Source organism: Neolamprologus brichardi, chromosome 7 (genome assembly GCF_056152115.1).
Source record: "Neolamprologus brichardi isolate AB-2024 chromosome 7, ASM5615211v1, whole genome shotgun sequence".
In the NCBI taxonomy this organism is placed as follows: domain Eukaryota; kingdom Metazoa; phylum Chordata; class Actinopteri; order Cichliformes; family Cichlidae; genus Neolamprologus; species Neolamprologus brichardi.
Window position 1 is genome coordinate 21,061,018 of NC_142110.1, and position 23,460 is coordinate 21,084,477.

Consider the following 23,460-nt stretch of genomic DNA (forward strand, 5'->3'; position numbering starts at 1 on the left):
AACCAATTGATTTATGACCCAGACCAGAGAATAGTATTTATCTTCTCATCTACAGTAGCTCCAGGCAAGAAAGCAAAAGAGCCTATTTGTAGACTGCTTTTAAAAGTTACAAAGAGCATTGTAACAAAGTGCAGTTGCAAATTGTTCCAAGCTCAATTTGGTGGACTACCCTTATCAGTGCCTTGATTTCGTTACACTTGACTGTAATAATACAGTATTGTGGCAGTAGTTTTACTGTCTCACTTGCTATGAAGAATAAGCATATTGTGCTTCATACGTGACGAACAGGTTGAATCCATCCACTACAGCCCTGTGCAAAAGTCTTGAGCCGACCCTCATTTTGTTTTATTTTTCTACGAAAATGGGAAATAGCTGCAGCGATTTTGTTGAAATGCGCAAACACAAATGGAAATGGAAAACAGTGTTTTCAGTAAGCTTGAAAGTCAGTATTTGATATGACTACCATTATTCACAATCTGAACTCCCTCAAGCAAGCTTTCTTATAATTTCTTTAACCAGTTGTCAGGAATAGTTCTCCAGATTTCTTGAAGGACATTCAAAGCTCTTCTTTGGATGTTTCTGAATTTTGTTCTCTGAAAAAGATGATCCCACACTGCTGTTTTTCTCTCCAGGTATGCTTTTGTTGCATTGCCACCGTGTTTGGGATCACTGTCATGATGAAGAATGAAGTTGTTGCCAATCAGACATTTTCTGTCATTTTCTGTATCGCAGTCATTTTCAAACTGTGGTATACGCACCACTGGTGGTACTTGGGCTCCCTCTAGTGGATTGCAGGAAGTCTCCCCAAAAAAATTACGATTAAATAATATAGCATGTTCTTATTGAGGGATTTCTGAAAAATTAAAACGTACAGCTCTGCTATCACTTCTGACATAAATGAAGACAGAAAACAAAACAGCAGTGACGTTTGTATGGTTACTGAATTTGGGCTAGCTGATATAATGATGTGCCACATGGTGGCTAGCTACACAGCTATGGTTAGCATAATGCAAACACATTGAAGCTGGAGGATGAAAGCTAACTTTTTTCCATTCAATAAAAGTCAACATGAGGGTTCCTGATGGTTAGGGACAAAGGCAATCGCATGGCAGGATGCTGTAAACGGACCAAACTTCAGTCGGGAAAACAACTGAGATAATTGCTGTAGCAATACCAACAATTAGAACCAAAAATTTGAATTCATCACTCCATCAAATCTGTTGCCATTGATTTTTAGTCCAGTACTTTTTTACAGTACATTCCTTGTCCTTTTCTCTGTGTCTCTTCCTTAAGAATCGTTCTTTGTTGTCTGTCATATGTTGACCTGTCACCTTGAGTTAGCTGCATTTTGTTATAATTAAATGATAGGTGTTAAGTGGCTTAACAAACAAAAGAAAGAAAGAAAAAAAAGCATTCCTCTGACAATGCGCAGCTATAAGTACTGGTCTGACAATGAGTGGCAATAGATTTTATGGAATGATACATTTTTGGTCCAAAGTTTGGAGCCAGTAGCTAAGGTCTTTGAAAGACCTTGAGAAAACTATTGTTCAAGATCACTTTGAGGAATGGCTCAAGACTTTTGAATAATGCTGTGTGCAGATCATGATCTTGAATTATCCAGGTTTATAGAGAAGTTACGGCTCCCTGGTTTCCACTGTGTACAGATGCTAAGAGACACAGTCACACTGTAAAATTGAATCCCACCTTTGAAGTTCATCTAACCTTTTATTATGTGTTCTGTCACTCATGATTCATGATGAGATCTATATAACAACTGGCATCCTTTTGGTCTCTTGCAGATGAGAAATGGAGAAGTCTACTACATGCACGACAGCACAGAGAGCACCGAGGACAATTTTACACTCTCGCTCTCTGCTTATGACATTGACCGCAGGAGCCTCCCTTTCACCATCTCGGTTACTGTCATACCTGTCAACGACGAGCCCCCGAAACTGATGCGCAACACCGGAACAGAGGTAATACTTTGCTCTTATGAACGTGTGATAGGTGACCAATTCTCCCACATGCTCATCAAGCCAGAAAAGTTAACATATTGAAACTCCCTTATGCTTATAAAGTGTTGTACATTTTACCCGAAAACAATTCAAGCTGACCACCAGCTTTCATTCCCTGTGAAAGAGAAAAGAGCGCATGTTTATTGCAGTGTTTCAAACATTATTGGAGCAAGTTATTAGATGAAAGTGTATGTATTTGGTCTCTCTGCTGCAGTATGCAGGAAGAGAGACCTAGTTTGACTCGTGCATGCGTGATTGACAGGCTACAGGCACTACCACCTGCTTCAAACTCTGGTATGATGCTCAAGCCGCGCAAAATATGAAAGAATGACAGATTAATGGCTTTATAACGGTTGATGAGATTCTGGCGTGCTGAAAGGCGGTCAATTTAGCAGAATTACCCCATAGTGCTTTGTGCTTTAGTCTTCATTTAGTTTGATTTTCCAACAAAATAACAGACAGATCTATCTATCTGTAGAAGCTGATAGATTAATCTTCTCTGAATGAAATGTGTAGGCTTTGCTGACAGTTCTCACATCCATACACTATAGTTTCAGCCGCAGTAACAGTCCAAAATCATGAATCTTGTATGACCTGCATATAAAATGTTCTCCATGCAGTAAGGCAAATGAATGCATGGAATTTGTACATCGAGTCTGAACTATACAGATCTCAGACATGCACCGTCTCCCTAAGAGTATTTGCTTTTTTAATAAAGTGAAAATTCAGAATGTAAGTTGTGCAAAGTCACGTTACAATAGAAGGGCAGTGATTCACCACTGTGTGCCCAATATAAAGCGCCAGGCAGAATTTCAGGTATACATTTCTGAGTATTTGTCTTCATTTTCCATTTTGATACTTTACTGTCACTTTTCTGAGGGGTAAGTTGTGCTTGGGTTCCAAGTGAAATTACAGAATAACAACCACAGAAGTTTGATGGACGTGCATATTTGCTTCTCCCCGGCGATTTGGATAATGTTTCATAAGTTGGTAGTGGCAGACTGTCAAAGAACGAAACACCTCCGCACTGAATTCTTAGGACTTTATGTTGTAAGAAGAAAGGTGTATATTTGAATGACTCTGCTGAAGGCTTATAATGAGTTTGTGGCAAGCTTTTAAACTGATTTACGTCAGTCATGAAAGAAACGTTTAGGGTGATGAATAACGTAGATTCTACAGCAGGAGTAGTCACGCAGTCGGAAAAAGTCGACAGTAATCAGCTCACAGAACTGGAAACCAACTGTGTCATTCAGCCCTCCCCGCTCTGCCTGTGGCTCCTCGTCTCCCTGGCAACCCGTATTTTTGGAAAACCAAGATGGTCGATGAGACCGCGGCTTTCTGGCAGAGTGAGGGCAGCATCCAATCCCTGTGACTCCTTTGCTGCGGCTGCAGAATGTAACATAATAATATGTGGATGTCTAACCCGCACAGAGCAAGGGGCTGGCCCAGTGGCACTTGGATTGATTTAGAGCAGGAAGTGTGTGTGTGTGTGTTCTGTGTGTGTGTAGTGACCTCTGTAGACATGATGACTAACACGACCGTGATCGGGTTCTGCTCAGTCTGATCACATTTGGCCCGGTGTTGCAGGATACAGCTGGTCTTGATTAGAATTTAAACCCTGTCTGTCTTCGTCTGCTTCCGCCTGACTTTGCTGTGTTTCTGTGCAGAAGCGCCTCACTCTACCTGCCAATCTATTTTGCTTTTGCATCTCTCACATTTTACAAGATTACTTTGACTTTGAGTGATAGCCTCATTACCCTCGCTAAGTACTTTTGTTTAATCTCTCATTACGACACAAAGTAGGAGCGAGGGCATGTAGTTAACCTGTATCTCTGAGAGGAATGGGCTGGACGAGGGGAGGAGAAATCGAAATTAAATAGCATTATTCCCGCTGTCAACTTTAGCTCCCGAGTATAGAATTACAAACACACTGGTGGATTTGTACTTAAACATGATGTCTAGGCAGTTTTGGATGCAGCTGCAAACATCTGGCGCCCCTCAGAGTCTCAGACATTTAGAGGATGATGTTGAGTCACTGGCAAACAAAGTCATTTGCCTATGGCAGCTACTTCATTACTCCCTCAAAATGAAATGCCAGCCATTATCTCCAATCAGATTGAATTTGCGGCCCGTCCTCCTAGGTGCTAAATGCATTGATTGTTATATAAACTATCAGTTTGCGAGACCATTTTCAGATTACCTGTCCTAGATTGGCTGTGGTTGAGAATGGGCTAATGTGGCCATCTAGTGTAAAGGAGCGGGAATTGCTCTGTAATAGCATCGCTCAGCCTTCTAACAGTGTAAATTCTGTTTGCCATTAGCAAACATATACCTTTTTGTGAAAAAGGTACAGTACACATTTCAGCATTTAATTAGTATCTGATGGATCTTGGACAACACAAGAAAACATTTGAATGGGAAACAGGGAAAAAACTGTTACTAACTGTGTACTAAATCCTGCTGGAGACCAACAGGAAAGCTTCTCATGTCAGCCTCTGGAAAACCTTAGTTAAACCTAGTTCCTATAAGAGCTGGCATTTAACAGCAATCTCTTTGTAAAGGTGAATAAATCCTGGGCTTTAGATGACTTGAGAGCTTTTCTTGAGGATGTGTTAGGCTGCCGTCGAGCAAACAGTTTTCAGCATTAATATGATTATTCCCACAGATAATTGCCAGTAGCTTGTCCCCTCAGCTTGAACGATGGGACACCAAATTTGTCTGCAGTGCTGCTCAAAGCTGAGAAATTGTCCAGGTGGGTGGTGCTATTTTCAGCTGACTCATGTCTGCATACTGTACACCGAAGACTTCTGCGAGAATAGGGCTAAAATAGAGGGGTGGGCATGCACTGAGCAGCTGTCTCATCCATGGTGCAAAGAGGAAAAGTGGGTGTTCTGCCTTAAGGCAATCCACTTGCAAACCTCTCTGACAGAGTCCAGATTTGGCTGGGAACGTTTGGGTTAGTCTGCACTCCCCCACCATCGGTGTGCCCCCGGACAAACTATCAGACTGTGCTTTTTTGCAGGCCGTGAGAAGAAAACTGCCCCAAGGAGAACGAGCTCCTCTAAAGCCCCGTATCACAAGATCTCTGCAGGTTTCTGCAACAGCGAGGATAAAACGCTTTCCTGTTTGTTGTTGATGTGATAGAGCTGTCGGTTCTAACTAGCACCAACCTAGCGACACTTGTTTTTGCTCATCAAGGAACTGGACACATGTAAGCGTATTGTCCGACCTTTTTCTTAGTCCAGAACCTCTATGGTGAAAAGACCAAAAAAAAAAATCACCAGGTCCAGTCACAATCTCAGTCTCTGCAGGGACTTCAGCCAGCAGTGCCAGTGGTGCCACGGTGTGAGATACATGTTTAGTAGATTTTTTTGGCTCAAAATTCATGAAATTCAAGCTGACAGTTTGGGCATTATTCCAAATTTTGCCACATATTTGCTTCAAAACAACCAACTCTGCTCTCCAAGGAGTAGACATATACTCATATAGATGCCTTTGAAGCAATAACTATGTATAACTTAGACTTTCAAAAACATTTACCATTCAAATAAATTTGGGTTCTCTTTAACCGAGATGTCGAAACGTCTTTTGAACTACAGATGAACCTGTCGGTGCTAATTCTGTTTGACTCTACACGCACATGTTTCAACGCAGAAATACGCAACACATGGGTAACTTTCACATGAAATGACCCTAGTTTTATTTCCTTTTTATCTGTTGCAAACATAAGTCTTCTTTTATTTCTTGCTTATGTCTCCTTTGTTAATAATAGACTTCTGCATATTCTAAATGCGTTTTTTATTATGCGAGGGACAAATATTGGTCTTTTCTGCCGCTCGACACTGAGATTAGACATATAGACATAGGGCTTTTGTTATGAATGGGACTCTTGATTTATCTTTGACTCAAAGCCTACTTATCTTTGCGCTCATCACCATTTTTTAAGCGTTATCGTTTGAGAGCAACAAAGACAAAATCTAGCAACAGAAAAAGCAGTAAGTGTATAATGATGGATCACAGCTTTGAACTCTTGATGCAGTCTGGGCTTTGAAAGGGCTTTGATGGAGTGTCAAATTGAGTGGGATGTTATAAGCAGTGGACTGAAAGGCAACTAAATTATAGACTTCATAAAACATTTGTTATATTGCAGAACTCTGGAGGTATGTGAAAAACCAGAAGTGACATAAAGCACTTAAAAAGACAAAAGCTTCAGAACTGAAGATTAAACTTTCTCTGAAAGCATCTATAATAGGGAAATGGAAGACAATGCGGCCCCGGGGATGTTGATTGCTTGATGAGTCTTAAGGTTTTCCCTCAACATCTATTCCCTGATATTTGCAGCAGCGCCACATTTCTGGAGAATATGGAGAAAAATAGATTTGATTGGCAAATTATTTTGTACACATCTTACTAAAGATGATTTTCTGCCTGTGATTGCTTAAATTCTATTGACAGTCATGTTATTTTAATTTGTTCAGTGAACACATGAGCTAGCATGACATCAGTAACAGAAGCCTTTAATGTAAAGTCCAGCAAATGGGAAGCAAAGCACAGGAAGCAAAACTAACCCAGAACATGATAAAAAAAAAAAAAAAAAAACTTTCAAAATAAAAACAGGAAGTTGCCAAAATACATATATTAAGCAAAGAGACAAGACCCATATACTTGACATAATTATGTAGTGCATATATGGAATTAATTTCTTTATTTAGCAGAATTCATTAGAATGTTTAGTAACAAATATTAAGTGAATATTAATTTAATTTTGTTTTCCAGAAGAAAAGAAAAACACTTTGGGAGATTGTAGAGGTACTGAAATTGTTCTGTATTTAAATGGTTATGACCTGTTATTGTAACAAAGTCATAATAAAAGAATCCTTATATATTATTCCCCATAGGCTTACATGTTGTCAATACAAACAACAGCAGTAAAGAACCTAGTTTTAAATACAGCTGTATAGCATTGTTAGCATATAGCTTTCCTATATGCTAAAATGTACCACAAGAGTAAATTGTAAACTTGTATCAGTAACTCTTTGAAACCGAGACACCAACCTGAACAGTACAAATAAATCTATTTCATGTTAGAATAACAATAAAATCATGACCCAAAACATCATAAAACAGAAACTATTTACAAAAATCATGTAGATGAAGTAAAGACATAAATGAAAACTCAGGACTATTCATAGTAATCCAGCTCACTATTAGTATGTTAAATCAAAAAAGGAATCAACATTTTCAAACTCTGTAACGAATCAAATCCAAACAGTTACCCAAACTAAAATGAGCCCATAAAGGACCCTCCATTGAGAAACACATAAACCCTGGGACCAAACCTAGTAAGCATCCACAGTAAGTATTATACCAGAAGACCTGCTAGACATCTGTAGTCTGCCACATTCAGTGTGAGCATGCTAAAAGCACCACTGCACCCAGTTACACTCTCACAGGCCCTTCATCTTGTTGCAAATAATCCTTTATATTTCATTAAGAGTGTTTCCTACCATAAAGCAGTATTGGTTTTAAATGTGCGAATTGCCTACAGCATAAACTTAACTATTAATTTAGGAGTTTCAGCTGCTATTAGAGTAAAACTAAATCCCACTTTAAGACCTGAAACTGTTTGCGTGCCATGCCTTACTTAAAATATTTGGTGGTGTGTTTTTGAATCCTCATGAAAAAACAGAAGATGTGAAAGCAGTGTAGACACTTTACTAAAAGATTTTAGTACCGTGGCTGTGATAATAGCAGAAAGAGCGGCATCAGTTTTCTCTTTAGACATCGTCCATTAGCAACAGGGTTTCTGATAAACAGCCACCATTAATCTGTACAGAGAAATCGGTCACAGAAGCTGAGCAACTATTTCTTTTTTTCTCCTTTGGTGGTATCCTCATTAGAAAAGAATCCCATCGAGATAGTTTGTCTTATTTTTTTTATTTTATTTTTTACCAAAACACTCTCCAGGCTTTGGCTGTGTTCTTGTCAGTGTGTCTTAATCTGCACTTCCACCCAGAAATTCATACCAAATGGTAAAATGGTAAATGGCCTGCATTTGTATAGCGCTTTACTCAGTCCCTAAGGACCCCAAAGCCCTTTACACTACATTCAGTCATCCACCCATTCACACACACATTCATACCAAGACTTTATGTGACACTGACAGACAGATTTGAAAAACCAGGTCCAGTCAGATGTGTCCAGTCTCCTTCTACTATGGATAATTTTTTTTATTAAGAGACGCTGTTTAGCTCACTGAAATTTGCAATTACAGAATTGAATCAGTTGAACTAAGTGATCCTTGCGTTACTGAATGATTTTCATTTTAGGAGGAAATCCATATCTGGTTTGACCTCATGTATTAAACAGTGATCACATGTTCTGTTTTGTCCTCAGAGGGCAATAATTGTGTCCTCCCCAGTTCGATTACCAGTTTCTGGTCACTGAGCCTGTGCTTTGTTAGGATCTGTCGCTTTCTGTCTCCCACTGACTGACACTTACCACATTAACATCTACCACCGAAGTGTCCTCTTTTCCTCTGCCCAGAGGCTTTCTGGACTTTATCCCGGGTCTGTAAAAAGAGGGAGTGTGGTATTGAAGGGTGAGTGGCTTTCTAGATCGATATTTACTTCTCACTGCAAGGCACCCTAAGCACACTCTCCCAACTGATTCCAGCTATTTAAGAATGTCTTTCTAGAGATCTGGCCCATTTCTTTCAATTAATGCTCTTTTCAGCCATCTGACCATTAGAAGTCCATTAAGGGCCCTCCACCTAGGGAGAGTCATTCAGTCTGCACTGCTGTGTTCCATCTTCTGATAACAGGCGTGTGTAGACTGCCATGGAGAAATAATTAACCTTTTAAATTCTTACTTTGGAGCTGGCTGCTTTATGTTTCACGGATAGGCTGGGTTTTCTTTTTGTACTTACCATCGATCGATCTATCTATCTATCTATCTGTCTGTCTATCTATCTATCTATCTATCTTATTTTTATTTGTTATTTATGTATGTATTTATGTATATTAAATAAAATACTGCACAAAATATCATGATACTGTATTGATGTTTTTCCCCGACCCCTTAAGTGTCTTTAACTGTCTTTCTCTCTCTTGTTGTCTTTGGTATTTCACAGGTTTTTGCTGGTGAGGAAGCTGATATCACCTCCAGCATGCTGAGCACTGAGGATGCTGACACTCCTGCAGAGGAACTGGTTTACAACGTTGAAATGCCGATCAATGGGAGGGTTGCACTGAAAGAGGCGCCTGATGATGAGATCCTAAATTTTACGCAGGCTCACGTAAACAAAGGCGAGGTCGTCTTCGTCCACGAGGGTGAGATCATTAGAATTAGAGGTTAAGTGCTCGATCACACTGTATCTCCACTGACACGCTGATTACTCTGTGACCTTTATCTGCGTCTACCTCAGAGTGTTGCTAACACAACGAGCTTAAACACAGGTCTTTATGTTTCTCCAAGCAGAAATCTCAATAAACTTGTAATGTAATCAGAATGTCACGGGTATTGATCAATAGGCCAATTAAACCCTAGAGATATACTGTGGCTAGGTTATAAAAAAAATAATTAAATAAGTAGTACATATAATGTTTATTTGTACCTTACTGTGACAAATACGTGGTGTTTTTTTACGTTCTAACAAGGCAATAAAGGTGTAGCAAGCTTTAAACAATGTTCCGCCTTTTCAAGTGTAAAGACAATAAAGTTTCAGAGAGACAAAAAAGGGGCACAAACAAACAAAAGCAGATTCAAAGCTCGAACTTAACAAGTGACCCGTTAAAACTGTGCAATCTGTTCTGCCCCAGGTGAGGATTCTGGCAGCTTCAGTTTCACAGTGACAGACGGCGAGCACACGTCTCCTCTCTACAAATTTGTCGTCACAGCCAGGCCACTCACCATCACCATGGTAACGCAGGCGAACCTCATGGTATTTCCAGGTAAGATGCCAAAAAAAAAAAACCTTCTGAAGATGACAATGATAGAAAGATAACCATGATGATGAATGCGCAGTCACGCACACAGTATAGTTATTACGACGACAACATTTATTTTAAGAACTGGTTGTTGGTCAGGCTTATAACACACAGAATAAAAGTGAGTGCAAAACTTATTTAAGGTGTAATACACAGGATGTTCCTAAAAAAACAACATTTTTCAATTATGAACTTCTGAGGTGTAATCTTCTTACTTTTTTCATATTTTGCTGTTTGGGATGCTTCTGGGCTTACACTCTTTAGGAAGCGTGTGGGTGGGTGTGTATCCCTCAGCCAGTAACAGCTTGCTGGGTCCATGCTATTTCCATTTCCTTTGCCTTCCTGTCTGTGTTAAATTCATTTTACATCATGGGCCACATATGATTAATCTTAAGTGGATCAAGCCAGTGAAACATCCCTTTCTGTCAGTATAAAGAAGTTCATCAGTGCATTTAATCCATGAGACATTGCAGTTTCAGCAATACAGTTTACAGTTTTTATACATGACAAAGAAATGCTGCTGTAGTAGATTATTTGTGCTCAAATCGTAAGAAATAAAGTTGTCGATTGTTCAATAGCAGACTGAAAAAACAGGAACATTTCTGTCATGGCATTGTTTTTTTTGTTACTTAATTACTTTGGTGTAGTATGAATCACTTGGCTCTAAAACATCTGAAAATACAGTTAAGAGTCCAAAATGTATACTCTTTCACATTTTCCACATTCGTCCAATGGGCCTTATTGGAGTCTTTGCCGAGCCGATTCTGGCCCCCGGGCCTCATGTTTGACACCTCTTCTATAAGGTTTGTTTTTAACCAACAGCAGACTGAGCTGCACACGTACAGAGAGCAGAGAGGCTACAGGAGTAGTCATGATGATTTGTGAACATTAAAATCCAGAAATATGGCACCTTTCTCCTTTATTTGTGCTTCTGAGCAGATGAAACAATCAGACAATAGTGTATTTAAAACGTGGCTCCATCTGACACATTTCATGCTCTCCGCATCAGGAAGCTCATCTGCCCTGTACATGAGTTAAAGTAACCTCTAAAGTTTGGGGCTGTAATTTTACAAGCTAAACTAGACTGCAAAGAGGCCACATTCAGTAGAGTCATCAGCACTCATCAGAGGACCGCCTGTCTATGTGTGTGTGTGTTTGTCTTTTCACAGGAACAAGGCAGCCCATCACAAGCGCCAATGTGGGGGCTGTAACCAGTGGGGATGGAAATGAGATAAGCTACTCGCTTATCCGCCCGCCTCGTTTGGGAAGACTCATCCTGGCCAATGACAGGAACCAGTACGAGGAAATTAGTCAATTCTCACAATCACAGGTGATTGCTTTTTCTGCGGGAGCTGCGAAATATGCATTTCTGGCATATGTTTCCTTTAGGAGACATTTAACACGTTTTCCTTTCTGTTTATCAGAAGTTGTAAATTATTTTATGTTAGCAGGAAGATATTGATCGACATAATAAACCATGAAATGAAATTGAAACAAAAATGTATGTTAGATCCTTTAATGTTAGCTCTTTTTAATAATTACTTTTAGAGTTTTGGGATTCAGTGAAAATATGTATTTCTGTTCTTTTTCCAGAGTAAATCCTCTTTACTTTGAGATTTAACATCACTATTAATAGCAGGTCCGCGTGTCTAAGAAGTGACAGCTGTAAAAGGCACGTCACTCATCTGTTGCACAGACCATCAAGCGCACATGGGAGATATAAGACATAAAACTGCTTCCATGCGTGTAAGGCAGCTAATCCTATCAGCACAAGCTGGCAGCACAGGATCAACTTGTGCTGTTTTATGTCCAGTTTTATTTCCTCTGCATATGCCCATACCTTTTTGACATAAAAAATGTCTTCTTGCTGTATTAAATGTTCTCAGACAATCAATAGTGCTGATTTTTCGGTGTTGTTTTTGCTTCCTGAAAACCAGCCTCTTGTACAGCCCTCTGATTACTGGCACTAAACGTTTCAGTTTGTACTTTGGCTCCAAGGAACAAATTAGTGTTGTCGGTTGCTGTTAACCAAGCAACAATGCTGTCCAGTTTTATCAAATGTTCAAACAAGATTTGAGAACACCTCTTCTGCCACACCAGCCCTCTGTCCTCTTTCACTCCATCCATGAATGGTATCCTTCTTTTCCTCCTGTCTGTTCAACATCCTTTGTCCAGTAAATCTACTATCCCTCTTCTCCACCTCAGGATTCCCGATCTAACTTTATCTCCAAAGGTTTATTTGGACTGTTCTGGGGAGAATTTAATAACGCTCTTCCAAAAAGTTGATTCTGTTCAACTGGACATAGCATTTAATAATGCTCTTTTTAGATATTAATGAATATGAAGATAGCTTTGCAATCCACATTCCTTTCTCTCATCCTACGTTCCCTATCAGCATCTTCACAGATCCAGATAGGGAATGATTTGTAAATGTATAGGTATTTTGTGTAAAATTAATTGTAATCTACTACTTAAATAGGAAGCATATTCATGATGATAGCAATAACTGTATTTTCATAAGGAAAGCAACTCAAAAATTATTAGTTATTAGCTCTGAAAGTCATGAATGATGTGCTTTACTGTCTAATGCCGTCTAAACTCCCTTTTTTGTTTGTTCCATGTTCATGTCTGTAACTGCAGTTTGTTGAATCTGAGTGTATTTTTCCTTCAAACTGACAACATGTGAAGCATGAACATTTCTTTCCCACCAGGGGGCATCATTGCTAGTGATGTCTTACTGGTATTAGGAGTTTTTGTTTCTTTGTTATCCTTTTAATCCTTTTAATATTGTTTGAAGAGTGGGTGTGTGCAGCTTTGCTCTGCCTGTACCTTATTGACTGTTAAGTATACATGCAATGGGCAGAAATGGAAAGGGCAGAAAGTAAGGATTTCTGAGTATAATAAAATCTCTTTGGCTTTTTGTAGCTAAAACCAATTTGGCAACACCCTTCATCGGGGTGGGGTTCTTGATTCCAAAGAGCTCCGCTGTTCCATAACCACGTATATGTTTATTTCTCTAGCATTATTATTATTGTATAACCAAATATTCAGATTACAAAAAATAAGGAATATTGAAACTTTACTGATGCTAGTTTTAGCTTTTAATGGCTTTGGTTTAGGATTATGAGGCACACAGCGTCGATAGTTTAGCAGCGCCACACGTGCAGCTGTGTTGGCAACAGTCGGATCAAGACTATCCGTTCATTTCCATTCTTGACATCTGACCGTGCTTGGACGAGCATGAGAACAAATTCTTTCCCCGAAAACTGCTCCTTTTGGACTGTGACAGAAAATCTAACACGTCGTCAAGCCGAAAGCATTTGATGATTTGAGTTATTCGGCAGCGTGTGTTTGCTTTTTTCCTGCATGCAGAAATTCATATGTGCACCTTTCTGTGTTTGTTTGAGAGAGAGAGAGAGAGAGAAGAGGCAACAGTGACTTCAGGCAATCCAGCTGAGCTGAGCCAAACCACTGCTCCAAATAAAAATATCTTACCGAGCTAAAATACCAGTCTTTGCCTATAAAGTTGGTCAAGCAAACAAGTGACTGACTGCAGTTAGCCACATGTCAGATAATGAATCCTCGATATTTCTATCAGATTCTACAAAAGTTAGTTGGAATGAAATAAATAAATAAAGTATCTGCTAAAATAAAACTTGCTTTGAAGTGATCGCCAAATTAAGAAATGATTTTATTTGAAACAACTTACCACCTTCGCTTCCTCTGATGCACAGCTCGAGTCAGGATTGGTCTACTATGAGCACCAGCTACCCGAGGAACCATTCTGGGCAGTGAAGGACTCCATCGAGCTCTCGTCCCAGTCAGCATCAAACGTCCATCACATCCTGCCCATAACCGTGTCTTATTATGCTGCTCACAGCAACATCTCCTCGCAGCTGTGGAGGAACAAAGGTAAATGATGAAATGAGGGACATATGCAACACTTTCAATTAAGTAAATTGCATGTTTTTTTCACAGGCCACACTGATAAATGAGAGCCTGCCTAAATGATCACTCTGGTACTTACCAAAAGCATACATATTATGAATACATGTGCACAGATGTTAGGAAGCAGAGATGAGAGTCTGCGTCTGTGAAGCACCATTAGAAGACTCCAGGGAAGTCATTATTCAAACAGACATTTCAAGTATTTTTCTGTTAGTTAGCTGAGTTTATCCTTACCACACATTGTTGTATGCTGTAAAAGTAAAAAGGGTTACTTTGTGTGTTTGAGTGCAGAGCGTTCCTGCAGCACTTTAAAATAGTTTTTGTCTTTTTTATTGTATTCTGGAGCTGGCATTTTGCAAAGTGCTGTAAGAGTCTCTGAATGTGTTGGTGAATACAGCGCAATGCTGTAATTGCTGATATCTTTGGAGAGAGCACAAAGATTCAAATAATGTGGATCAGTGATGATTTGAATGCAACTTGTCATTCTCACACTTTACATATAAATGTTTAGTGATACATTTCAAAAAAGAGATGCTATTTCTAGGATATGTTGTTTTGTTTTTGGTTAAAAAATTCAAATCAAAACTGTGCTCAGACATTTTGGAAAAATACTCTAATTCACCCAGCAACCACGCCTTTGTTACTGAGTAGGGAAGAAAAAAAGTTCTACTTCTGGTGAATGTGCTGGTGAGTTGCAGCTTGTTCTTCATTTTAGATTCTCTTCCTTATTCTTTACAGTAATTTGCTATTAAGAGTCTGAAGTCACAAAGGGACCTGTCAGCCCTACTTCTGTTGCTGCCGAAACAACAAGCCCCTGCTCCATCTGTCTCTCCAAATGTATTCCAGATTCAATCTCCTGCATAATTAAATATCAACAGGAGAAAGACAAAAATAAATAGTAGGTATCTTTGGGGGAAAAAACAACTGGATTAAATTTAACATTTCTCTTCGTTTGTGTTTTTTCTGCTTAGGTCTGGATATTGTGCAGGGCCACAGAAAAACCATCGATGATTCAATTCTTGATGCTTCCAACCTTCTGGCTAGCCTACCAGAAGAAAACCGAGGCGAAGTGGATGTCATTTTTGAAATTAAGCGTTTCCCCGGTCGTGGTCGTATCATGCTGGATGGTCAGGACCTGCCCCGTAATACCCCGTCCTTCATGCAAGAAGATGTCATTCAAGGAAAGGTGGAGTATGTCCATGATGATCTGGCAGACTCGTCTGACAGCTTTGCTTTCAGAGCCCGTCTTAAGTCTGAGGGCCGTAGTTTGGCCTCACCTGCTAAGTCTGTGGTCCTGGAGGAAGTCTTTAACATTTCAATCAAACGGAGGGGCTCAGACCCCCCTGAACTAGTCACCACAGAAACACTCTTTGAGGTTCTTCAAGGCTCCATGACCCTCTTGACCCAGAGACAACTTAACACTCATGATGAGGACAGTCCTCCAGATGAGGTGCACTTCAAGGTGAACAAAGCACCTAGCAATGGTCGACTAGTTGACTCAGGCACAATGGAGGCAATCTCTGAATTCACACAAGAGATGGTCAATCGTGGAGAGGTGGGCTTCTATAGTGACAACAGCCTCGTAGATAGCGTCATGGAATTCGTAGTATCAGATGGAGAACACCAAACCGAAGCATACATGCTGCACATCGTCGTACTGGCCCACACCCTGCTTCTTGACATAGCCCCTGAGATCAAGGTGAAGCAGGGCAACGATGAGACCTTAGTGACCGAAGAGATGTTGAAGGTCAGCACTGGTGGCCCTATTGAGGAGGACATCCTTTATAAAATCACAAGTGCTCCCAAGTACGCCGCTGTCATGGTAGACCGGCAGCCTACATCTGCTTTTACCCAGAAACTGATTAAAGAAGGCCGAGTCAGTGTCCGCTTTGTCAAGTCCACTTCACCCCGAGACAGTGTTTCATTTACAGCCCGCAGCCGGGCTGCTAACATTTCCTCTGTCCTCAACATCACTGTGCAACCTCTGGCCAACATTGCTCGGGATCCTCTCTTACCCCAGGGTGCGCTTGTCCAACTGGATAAAAAGCTTCTAGATGCAACTCCCCTCGCCAACAAGACCAAAGTTACCCCAACGTTCACTGTCATCCAGCAACCGAGAGGTGCTCGGTTTGTAAAGTCTGGAGGCCCAAACGCAGGTGACTCAGTGAAGTCGTTCAATCAAAAGGACCTGGATGAGGGTCGTGTAGCTATGAAAATCTTAAATGGCTCTTCTGGATCACCTAGTGGTGCCACTCAGGATGAGGCTCGCTTCCTGCTCAAAGCTCACGGGGTCCCTCCTGCAGAATGTGTGCTTTCCTTCCAAACCGGTCCCTACAATGCCTCTGGAATTTACCCTGTCACTCTGTTGAGGATTCCCTCCAAAGACATTGATCATCTTCCTGGGGTCACTCCAGTTAGCCCTCTCTGGCCCCACGGAGATGCCACTACAGCTTCTGGATCTGGCTCATATGGAAGACCACAAGCTGCCAAGCGCAGTAACATCTGGCCTATTATCATCCCTATCATGGTAATCCTCATTCTCTTGCTACTGGCGGCTGTCTTGGCCTACTATCTGATTCGCAAAAACAAGACGGGTAAGCACAATGTCCAGACGGCAGCATCCAAGCCCAAAAACGGCGAGGTGGCCACCACAGAGACCTTTCGCAAAACTGACCCAGCCAATAACATCCCAATGTCCAAGATGGACTCCAAAGACGCAGACCCTGAGCTGTTGCAGCACTGTCGGACAACAAACCCGGCCTTGAAAAAGAACCAGTACTGGGTCTGAAGCACTCTGAGATCGGACACAGAGGGAGTGTTGGGAAGTCTCCTCAAATCATTCCTCTCAGTATTAAAAGCAGCAGTTTATACGAGGCTAATTTTGTTTAAGCCCTTTACTCAACTCAGCATAACTCTGGACAGATTCTCAGGCAATGAAACACTGAATACTTATTGGCAAAGAAAGAGGCAGTTTCTTATCTACAGGGGCTCGGGCCATGTCTATTTATTTTAGTTTTATCATTCCTCTTTGTCACAGGTCGCACGTTAAGACATAAACATGCCATATGTTTGCAAAGAAGTATTGAGGTTGTGCTCTGTCTGTGTATTCCATATTTATCGTAAGCTGACATTATTCAGTGAGCGGTTACACATTTTCAAGTCTCGGATTTGGTCAGATTTATTTTCTTGGTTCAGGAAAGCTAAACGTGTTAGGTGATGAATATGAAATGAAATGTAATATTTTCAAGAAGATGGAAAACTGCCTCTTTGTTTTAATTGTTTAAAGGTCCTTGCACCTCAGGGCTAAATCTAGTTTAAAGGCCAACACGCCTTCATTCACTTTCTTACTGAAAAAGACATAAAAAGACTGATACCATTTCGCTACATCGCATGTCAATGATCAAAGCATGAACTAAAGCTAAAGTCTCGAGTTTCATCTCATTTTTAGTCTTTATGCTAAGTTAGGCAAAGCTAAGCTAACAGTCTACTTGCTGTACTGAATACACAAATAAAAAAGCTGTACCAAGCTTTCCATCTAGTGACTGAATACACGTGTTTCCCTAAAATGCAGAACTTTAATCTCATCGTGATTTGATTTGACTTTAATTTTACAGAGAAAAGACGCTTATTTTAAAGGCGTTTATAATCAAACCGTTGTTGTGACAGCGCGCACAAAATTAACTGGATTTAGCTCTGAGTCACGCCATCATCTGCCATATGTTATAGTTTCTAAATGCTTCCAAAATACTTGTAAATATTTACTGGACTGGCACAGCACTGACCGCATAAATACACACTACACAGTCTGTAGACCGCAGGCAGGACGTTATTTCAGTGATGCTGGACTTTAAGACATCCGCATTGGCCGACAGGCGGGCATGAGGTCATCTCAGAATGAGAAGTTTCCAGTTCCTGGGTTTGCAATTATGAAATGAATAAAATATTGGCTATAATAATAATTGGGACTGTACTGGGATGTGAATAATAAATATAACAATCCACTTGTTAGGTTATGCTGATTAAAGAGGTAACTGACAGGAGGTCTTTGGAAGCTAGTTTCGCTTTTAAGCATTCCACATGTAAGTGGAATACATAGAAGTTATTTTCAACTTTTATCTATAAATATATATATATATATGTATGCTAAAACTAAGAGGAGTGCTACTGTAAATTGGAAACTTCTTTTTAATGTGCATTTTTTGGTCACTCTGACCTGTGACGCTTATCTTTTTTAAGGTAAATGAAACACAGCAAGAGGAAGTGAAAGTGCACAATAAAAAATACTGGATACAACTTTTGATCCACTAAAAAAAGGAAAGAACAAAAAAAGACTTAAACAACTTATTTTCTTAAAACTGTTTGATTATTTGCTGTACATTTTTCCTCATGCTGTCTACCAATGACAGCTTTTTTTTTTCTAGTCATATACTGAATATACAATGGAGTATTCTTCTTCTATTGATCGTCTATTTTTGTAGCATACTGAGTAAATGAAAAGTTAGTTTCCCTCCTGCAGCATCTTTCCCTGTTCTATGTGTAAATATTGTGATTTAGAGTACAGTTTTGGGCCCAATTAACATTTTGAAATCTAAACCCGTGGACCACTTTATTTACACTGTGAGATTTATTCCAGTCCAGTAAAAGACTTCAGCCTTTGATTCTTTTACACTTTTACAAAGCTCTCACACACATACTGTGGGGTGATATTTGTCCCATGCTTTCATAATACTTTGAGGTCAAAAAACACTGAAAAAAAATAGGCACAGCTGTTGCAGTGGGATGGATAGATTTCACAGATATAACCAATAAAGTGGCAAGGGGAGAGTGTATATCATGTTTTGCATCATAAGGTATTCTGTATGTACATGTAACTACATTCAGCTAGACTGAAATGATATAGATATGACGTGTGCGTATGTGTGTGTGTGTGTGTGTGTGTGTGTGTGTGTGTGTGTGTGTGTGTGTGTGTGTGTGTGTGTGTGTGTGTGTGTGTGTGTGTGTGTTTGTGCAGGTGCCCGTCACTTCTCTGTTTCCTGCTTACTGCAGGTTTCATCACCACCTCCTCTCCTCATTCATTATTTATTATTTCTGTCATTCCCCACGCATCAATTCATATTCAGGCTACGTGTATTTTGTCAGAGATGAAACTTATCTGTAAACTGCAGGTGCATTCACGACAATAAAAAGCACTATTAGGAGAAAACTTGTTTCTGGAACAGTAGAAATGTCCTCTAAAGCCTCAGTATGTCTCGGACTTTGTTCTCAGTACTAATGGAAATAAAAATGTTTGCGCAACAAAACCCGTGTTTGTTAATCTGTCTGACTTTTATAAGTGCCAAGACTGCAAAATACAGTTACCTGTAACCCCACTTCTTACATGCTTTAGTTAATATTTAGTTAACATTAATATTAAGTTAGTGCTTATTACACTCTTGGACACTACTGGATCACTGGGCTCTAAGCTGAACCATAAAGCAAAACTATAAACATAAATATTTATGACAGATGTTTCTGCATTTCAGAAGTGAGCCGTTTAAATTTCATTTTGGCCAACCAGACTGCTGCATGCTGGAATAGAGGAAGTCTGCACTTTCCCACTAAGTAGTTTGCCAGTTATAAATGTGAAATCAAATCATCCTGCTCTTGTGCTTGTTTTGATATTTACAGGCATAAACAAAGTGATTTCTACAAAGAGACTTTATTTTTAACGAGATTACCCCAGAGAGAAGTTCCTTGACTGATCCCTTATATGTTGTTGTGATTCGGCCCATATAAATAAAATTGAATTAAAATATTTCCCTTTTTGGCCACCAGGTGGGGTCAGGGTGCAGGTGGCCAGTGTGGAGGGCTGAAGTGTTCCTGAATTTGTGAGCTCACATTCAAAAGCTCACTCTGTCTCCATCCGTCACTCTTTCCAGTGAATGGCCTTTGCATTCATGCTTCCTCCGAGCTCCTTACGTTTCATGTGCTCTGCTGTCTTCTCCCGGCTTCTCATTGGTCTGCAGCTCGGATTCGAGCTCACGTCACGCAGGTTTCATACCTGGCACAGCTGTTGCTCCACATATGTGTGCTTAGGTCATAACTCAGAGGAGCGCCGCGCATGACAAGTCGCGCGCTCTGGCAAGATAAATGTATTTTTTAAAGGAATACAGAAAAAAATGAGGACTGCTAAAGAACTTCCCCAAAACCGAAAGAAGTTTAGAAAACAAACTTGAAGAAACTGAAAATGAAATGATGAAAAGGAATCTGGATTGGTGTGTGTGTGTGTCGAGCCAACCCCTAAGTTCAAACCGGGGTATGTGCTGCCCTGTAGTGTTGATAACAAACTTGTTGGAGAAGGAATTTTAGTTCTGGCACCAAAAAGGTTGCGGTGTTGTAGATCTCAGCACTGCTGCCAAAACATGCAAACCCTCTTTGTGGGAGAAATCATTTCCTTCTCCTGATGCTAAGTGGACACCACCCACAAATCTGATTGTATCTCAGCAGAGATGTTTCTCTGTAACCACAGGATCCCCTCTTCCTGCTTCACAATCTTTATCTTAACCTAAAGATGTTTCTTAAAGCAGTTTCTTAAAGTTTTGACCAGGTTGAAGAAAGTAAGCCAACAATTGCTTGGTTTGGAACAAGCTGGCTCCTCCTCCCTCCCAAAAGCCCAACAAGAATGAAAACACATGAAGGAGGGAGGAAGGCGTTACCATTCTTGAGATACCATTAAAAAAAGAAAAGAAATGCTTGAAGTTCAACTGCGATTTCACGGGGCTAGAAAAAGTGACACATCAGATTTTTGTTGTGCATGCAGAGTTGGAGAACAAACACACGCGCGCACACACACACACCCTTTTTCCTGCAGTCAAAGTTGCCAAATCTGAAAAACACGCAAAGACATGCACTTGAATTTTTGACAAAATTGCTTGTTTGTCTTTTAAGAAGAAAAGGAGAAATGATCTTCTCCTTTTCTGTCCAAAACTTGACCAGTCTTTTATTAAAAACTTGTAGATAAAGTGAATTTATAATGAAAGCTTCAACTAGTTAAGTCAGCATTATTTCCAGCCTCTTTGAGTTTAACAGCATAACGTTGTGTGTTAACCTTCAATAAGAGACTGAGTTGGACTGTGTTGACATTGGCTTTAGCTCTTATACGCAGGCTCTGAGTCACTTTGTTTGCTTTGGATTTTATTCAGGTTACAATATCTACAGACTCCAGCAGTTGTCGACACACAGCAAAGAGCACACAACAAAGGAACTTACCTAAACTGGATGCTAGTGCTGTGTGGTAATGCTCATTCTGGTATCAATCTGATACCAAGGAATACAGAGCCAGTGTTGCCGATACTTCTAACAAATAAAGACAGCGAACAGCGTGTCATGATTTATGAGATGAATCCTCATTCATTTGAAAATTCTGAACACATTTCACTGACTAATAAATCATTGTAATTTCCACAATAATTAGTTAATACAACAAAACACACCTTTCAGTTTTTAATGAATTTTTTGGAGGCCTGGAATGTAAATGTGCAGAAGCTGATTTGGGGTCAGTCAACACAAAAAGGTCCGGACATTTTTCATAGTTCATGTTTGAGGGATATTTTTTTTATTTCCAAAAGAATAACAATAATTAACACGGTTCAGTGGGCTAAGTACTGAACTTAATCGGTAGGTACTGTAAGGTATTGACCCTCTTGCACCAGTATACATCCGATACCAATACCAGCATTCAGTATTGATACTGAATGCCTTTCAGGGCGTGCTGTTCCCACCTTCCCATGACATCTCCCACTCCAGTGCTGTAAGTTGTGACACACGTCGGCCTTTGAAGAGGCCAAACTTCCAGTACAGTACAATTACAGTACAAAGAACAGCTTCATCCACCAACACATTTCAGCTTTGTGGCTTTGATCAGCGTCAGAATAAAACCCAGACAGGATTTAAACTAGGATATGGTATAAATGTGGATATGATTAGCTATAACCCTGTTGGCAGGTGTGCTGCTGGAGTTTTGACCTCTTCTGAATGAATACTCTGCAGCTCATACCCTGTTGCCATGATTAAACAGTCAGATTAGCATTTATGTTCCCTTCGGGGTTGCAGATACAGAAATTAAACAAATGCACTGTGTTTCCATCCACAGTGCTCTGAAATTGTAAGCAGGGGTTCTGCAGAACTATGATTGTCTGCATATCCTCCTCCCTTCCAAAAGTCCAAAGACCTGCAAAGTTTAGTCAAGATTAGTCCGTGCTGTTTTTACCCACCATTTTCACAGGCAGCTGCTCCCCTTGAATCCAGTAAGCGGTGGAAAAACACAAAGATGTGTACCTGACCAATCAGAAGTGTTCAGCACTGCCCGCCAAACTCCAAGTTCTGTACTTTTACTGGCCCCAAGCAGGGACTGTTTCAGGTCATTAGAACCTAATTTAGACTCTGGCACATGGAACTGAAAGTCACTGAGTTATTGCAAAGATTCAAATTCCTTTGGGAGTTCCTGCAGTACTGATGCAGTTGTAAACACCAAAAGTGTCATATTTTGATTTATTGCTTATTTATCTCTCCTGGAATGATAATGATAAATGGAAGGAATGAACTGCATGCATGCGGCACTAAAATAAATGATGCTCAATACATGTGTCCGTATTGTAAAAGTATCGTCTAAGATTCAGTCTGAACACACAAACAGCAACTCTGCACTTGCCCACAGCTGTCAGAGGAGGTTTTGAGGTGGTCCCCGTGGGCCACGTGTATGGTCGGTACATGCTGGGCCGGAGCCAGAGGAGTGAAACACAACCCTGTTGCAGCAGTTGGTCCTGAGAGTAGAAAGGCCTTTCATTCACACACAAACAGCTGGTAGATAACAGATGATAGTTTTATGTTGCTTAGTGCTGCCCAGTGTGTGACAATAAACAGTGCGGATGATATCAATTAGAAATTGGCACTCATTCTGCTATGATGATAATTCCCTACAGTTTTAGCTACAGCCTGGTCTGTTAATTATATACTTATTATTTATTTTATTAATTGTGGTTTATTTATCCAGGTTTAATAAAAATCACTGAGGTTAGAATCTCTATTTCAAGAGAGACCTGCCCAAGAAAACATGCAAAGGTTAGATTTTGGAGATAGTAACAGATTTAATATTGTGTTCAAAAATAGTAAAGGAACACTTTTAATCACAGTAAAGCATCAAATCACTTTAACTTCTGGGATATCGATCTGGTTAGTTAAAATGGGTGAATCAGAATGGGTGAACTAGAGGGGCAGCAAAACAGGAATGACATTTTTTCCCTGCTATCTTTTCTGTCTCTTTTTCACTGGTTTTGCATTTACCAAGGATCGGTGTCACAACTGGTAGCGTGAGGTAATACCTGAACCCTACTGAGTTTACACGGGTAGTCCAAATCCTCCAGCATGACCCATCAATACATGCCATTGCCAGAAGGTTTGCTGTATCTCCCAGCACAGTAGCACAGCACAGGAGATTCCAGGAGACAGGCAATTATGCCAATAGAGCTGGA

The 23,460-nt window shown here is 40.2% G+C and overlaps 1 protein-coding gene across 1 annotated transcript in view; it reads left to right on the forward strand.

Annotated features, from left to right (window-relative positions):
• Positions 1-19,238, forward strand: part of cspg4 (chondroitin sulfate proteoglycan 4) — a 74,520-nt gene extending 55,282 nt beyond the window's left edge. The window contains exons 6-11 of the mRNA XM_006782442.3: positions 1,800-1,976; positions 9,148-9,346; positions 9,836-9,967; positions 11,173-11,333; positions 13,738-13,915; positions 14,923-19,238. Of these exons, the coding sequence (XP_006782505.2) occupies positions 1,800-1,976; positions 9,148-9,346; positions 9,836-9,967; positions 11,173-11,333; positions 13,738-13,915; positions 14,923-16,739 (2,664 nt within the window). The 3' untranslated portion in view covers positions 16,740-19,238. The remainder of the gene's footprint in view (positions 1-1,799; positions 1,977-9,147; positions 9,347-9,835; positions 9,968-11,172; positions 11,334-13,737; positions 13,916-14,922) is intronic.
• Positions 19,239-23,460: the final 4,222 nt, after the last annotated feature.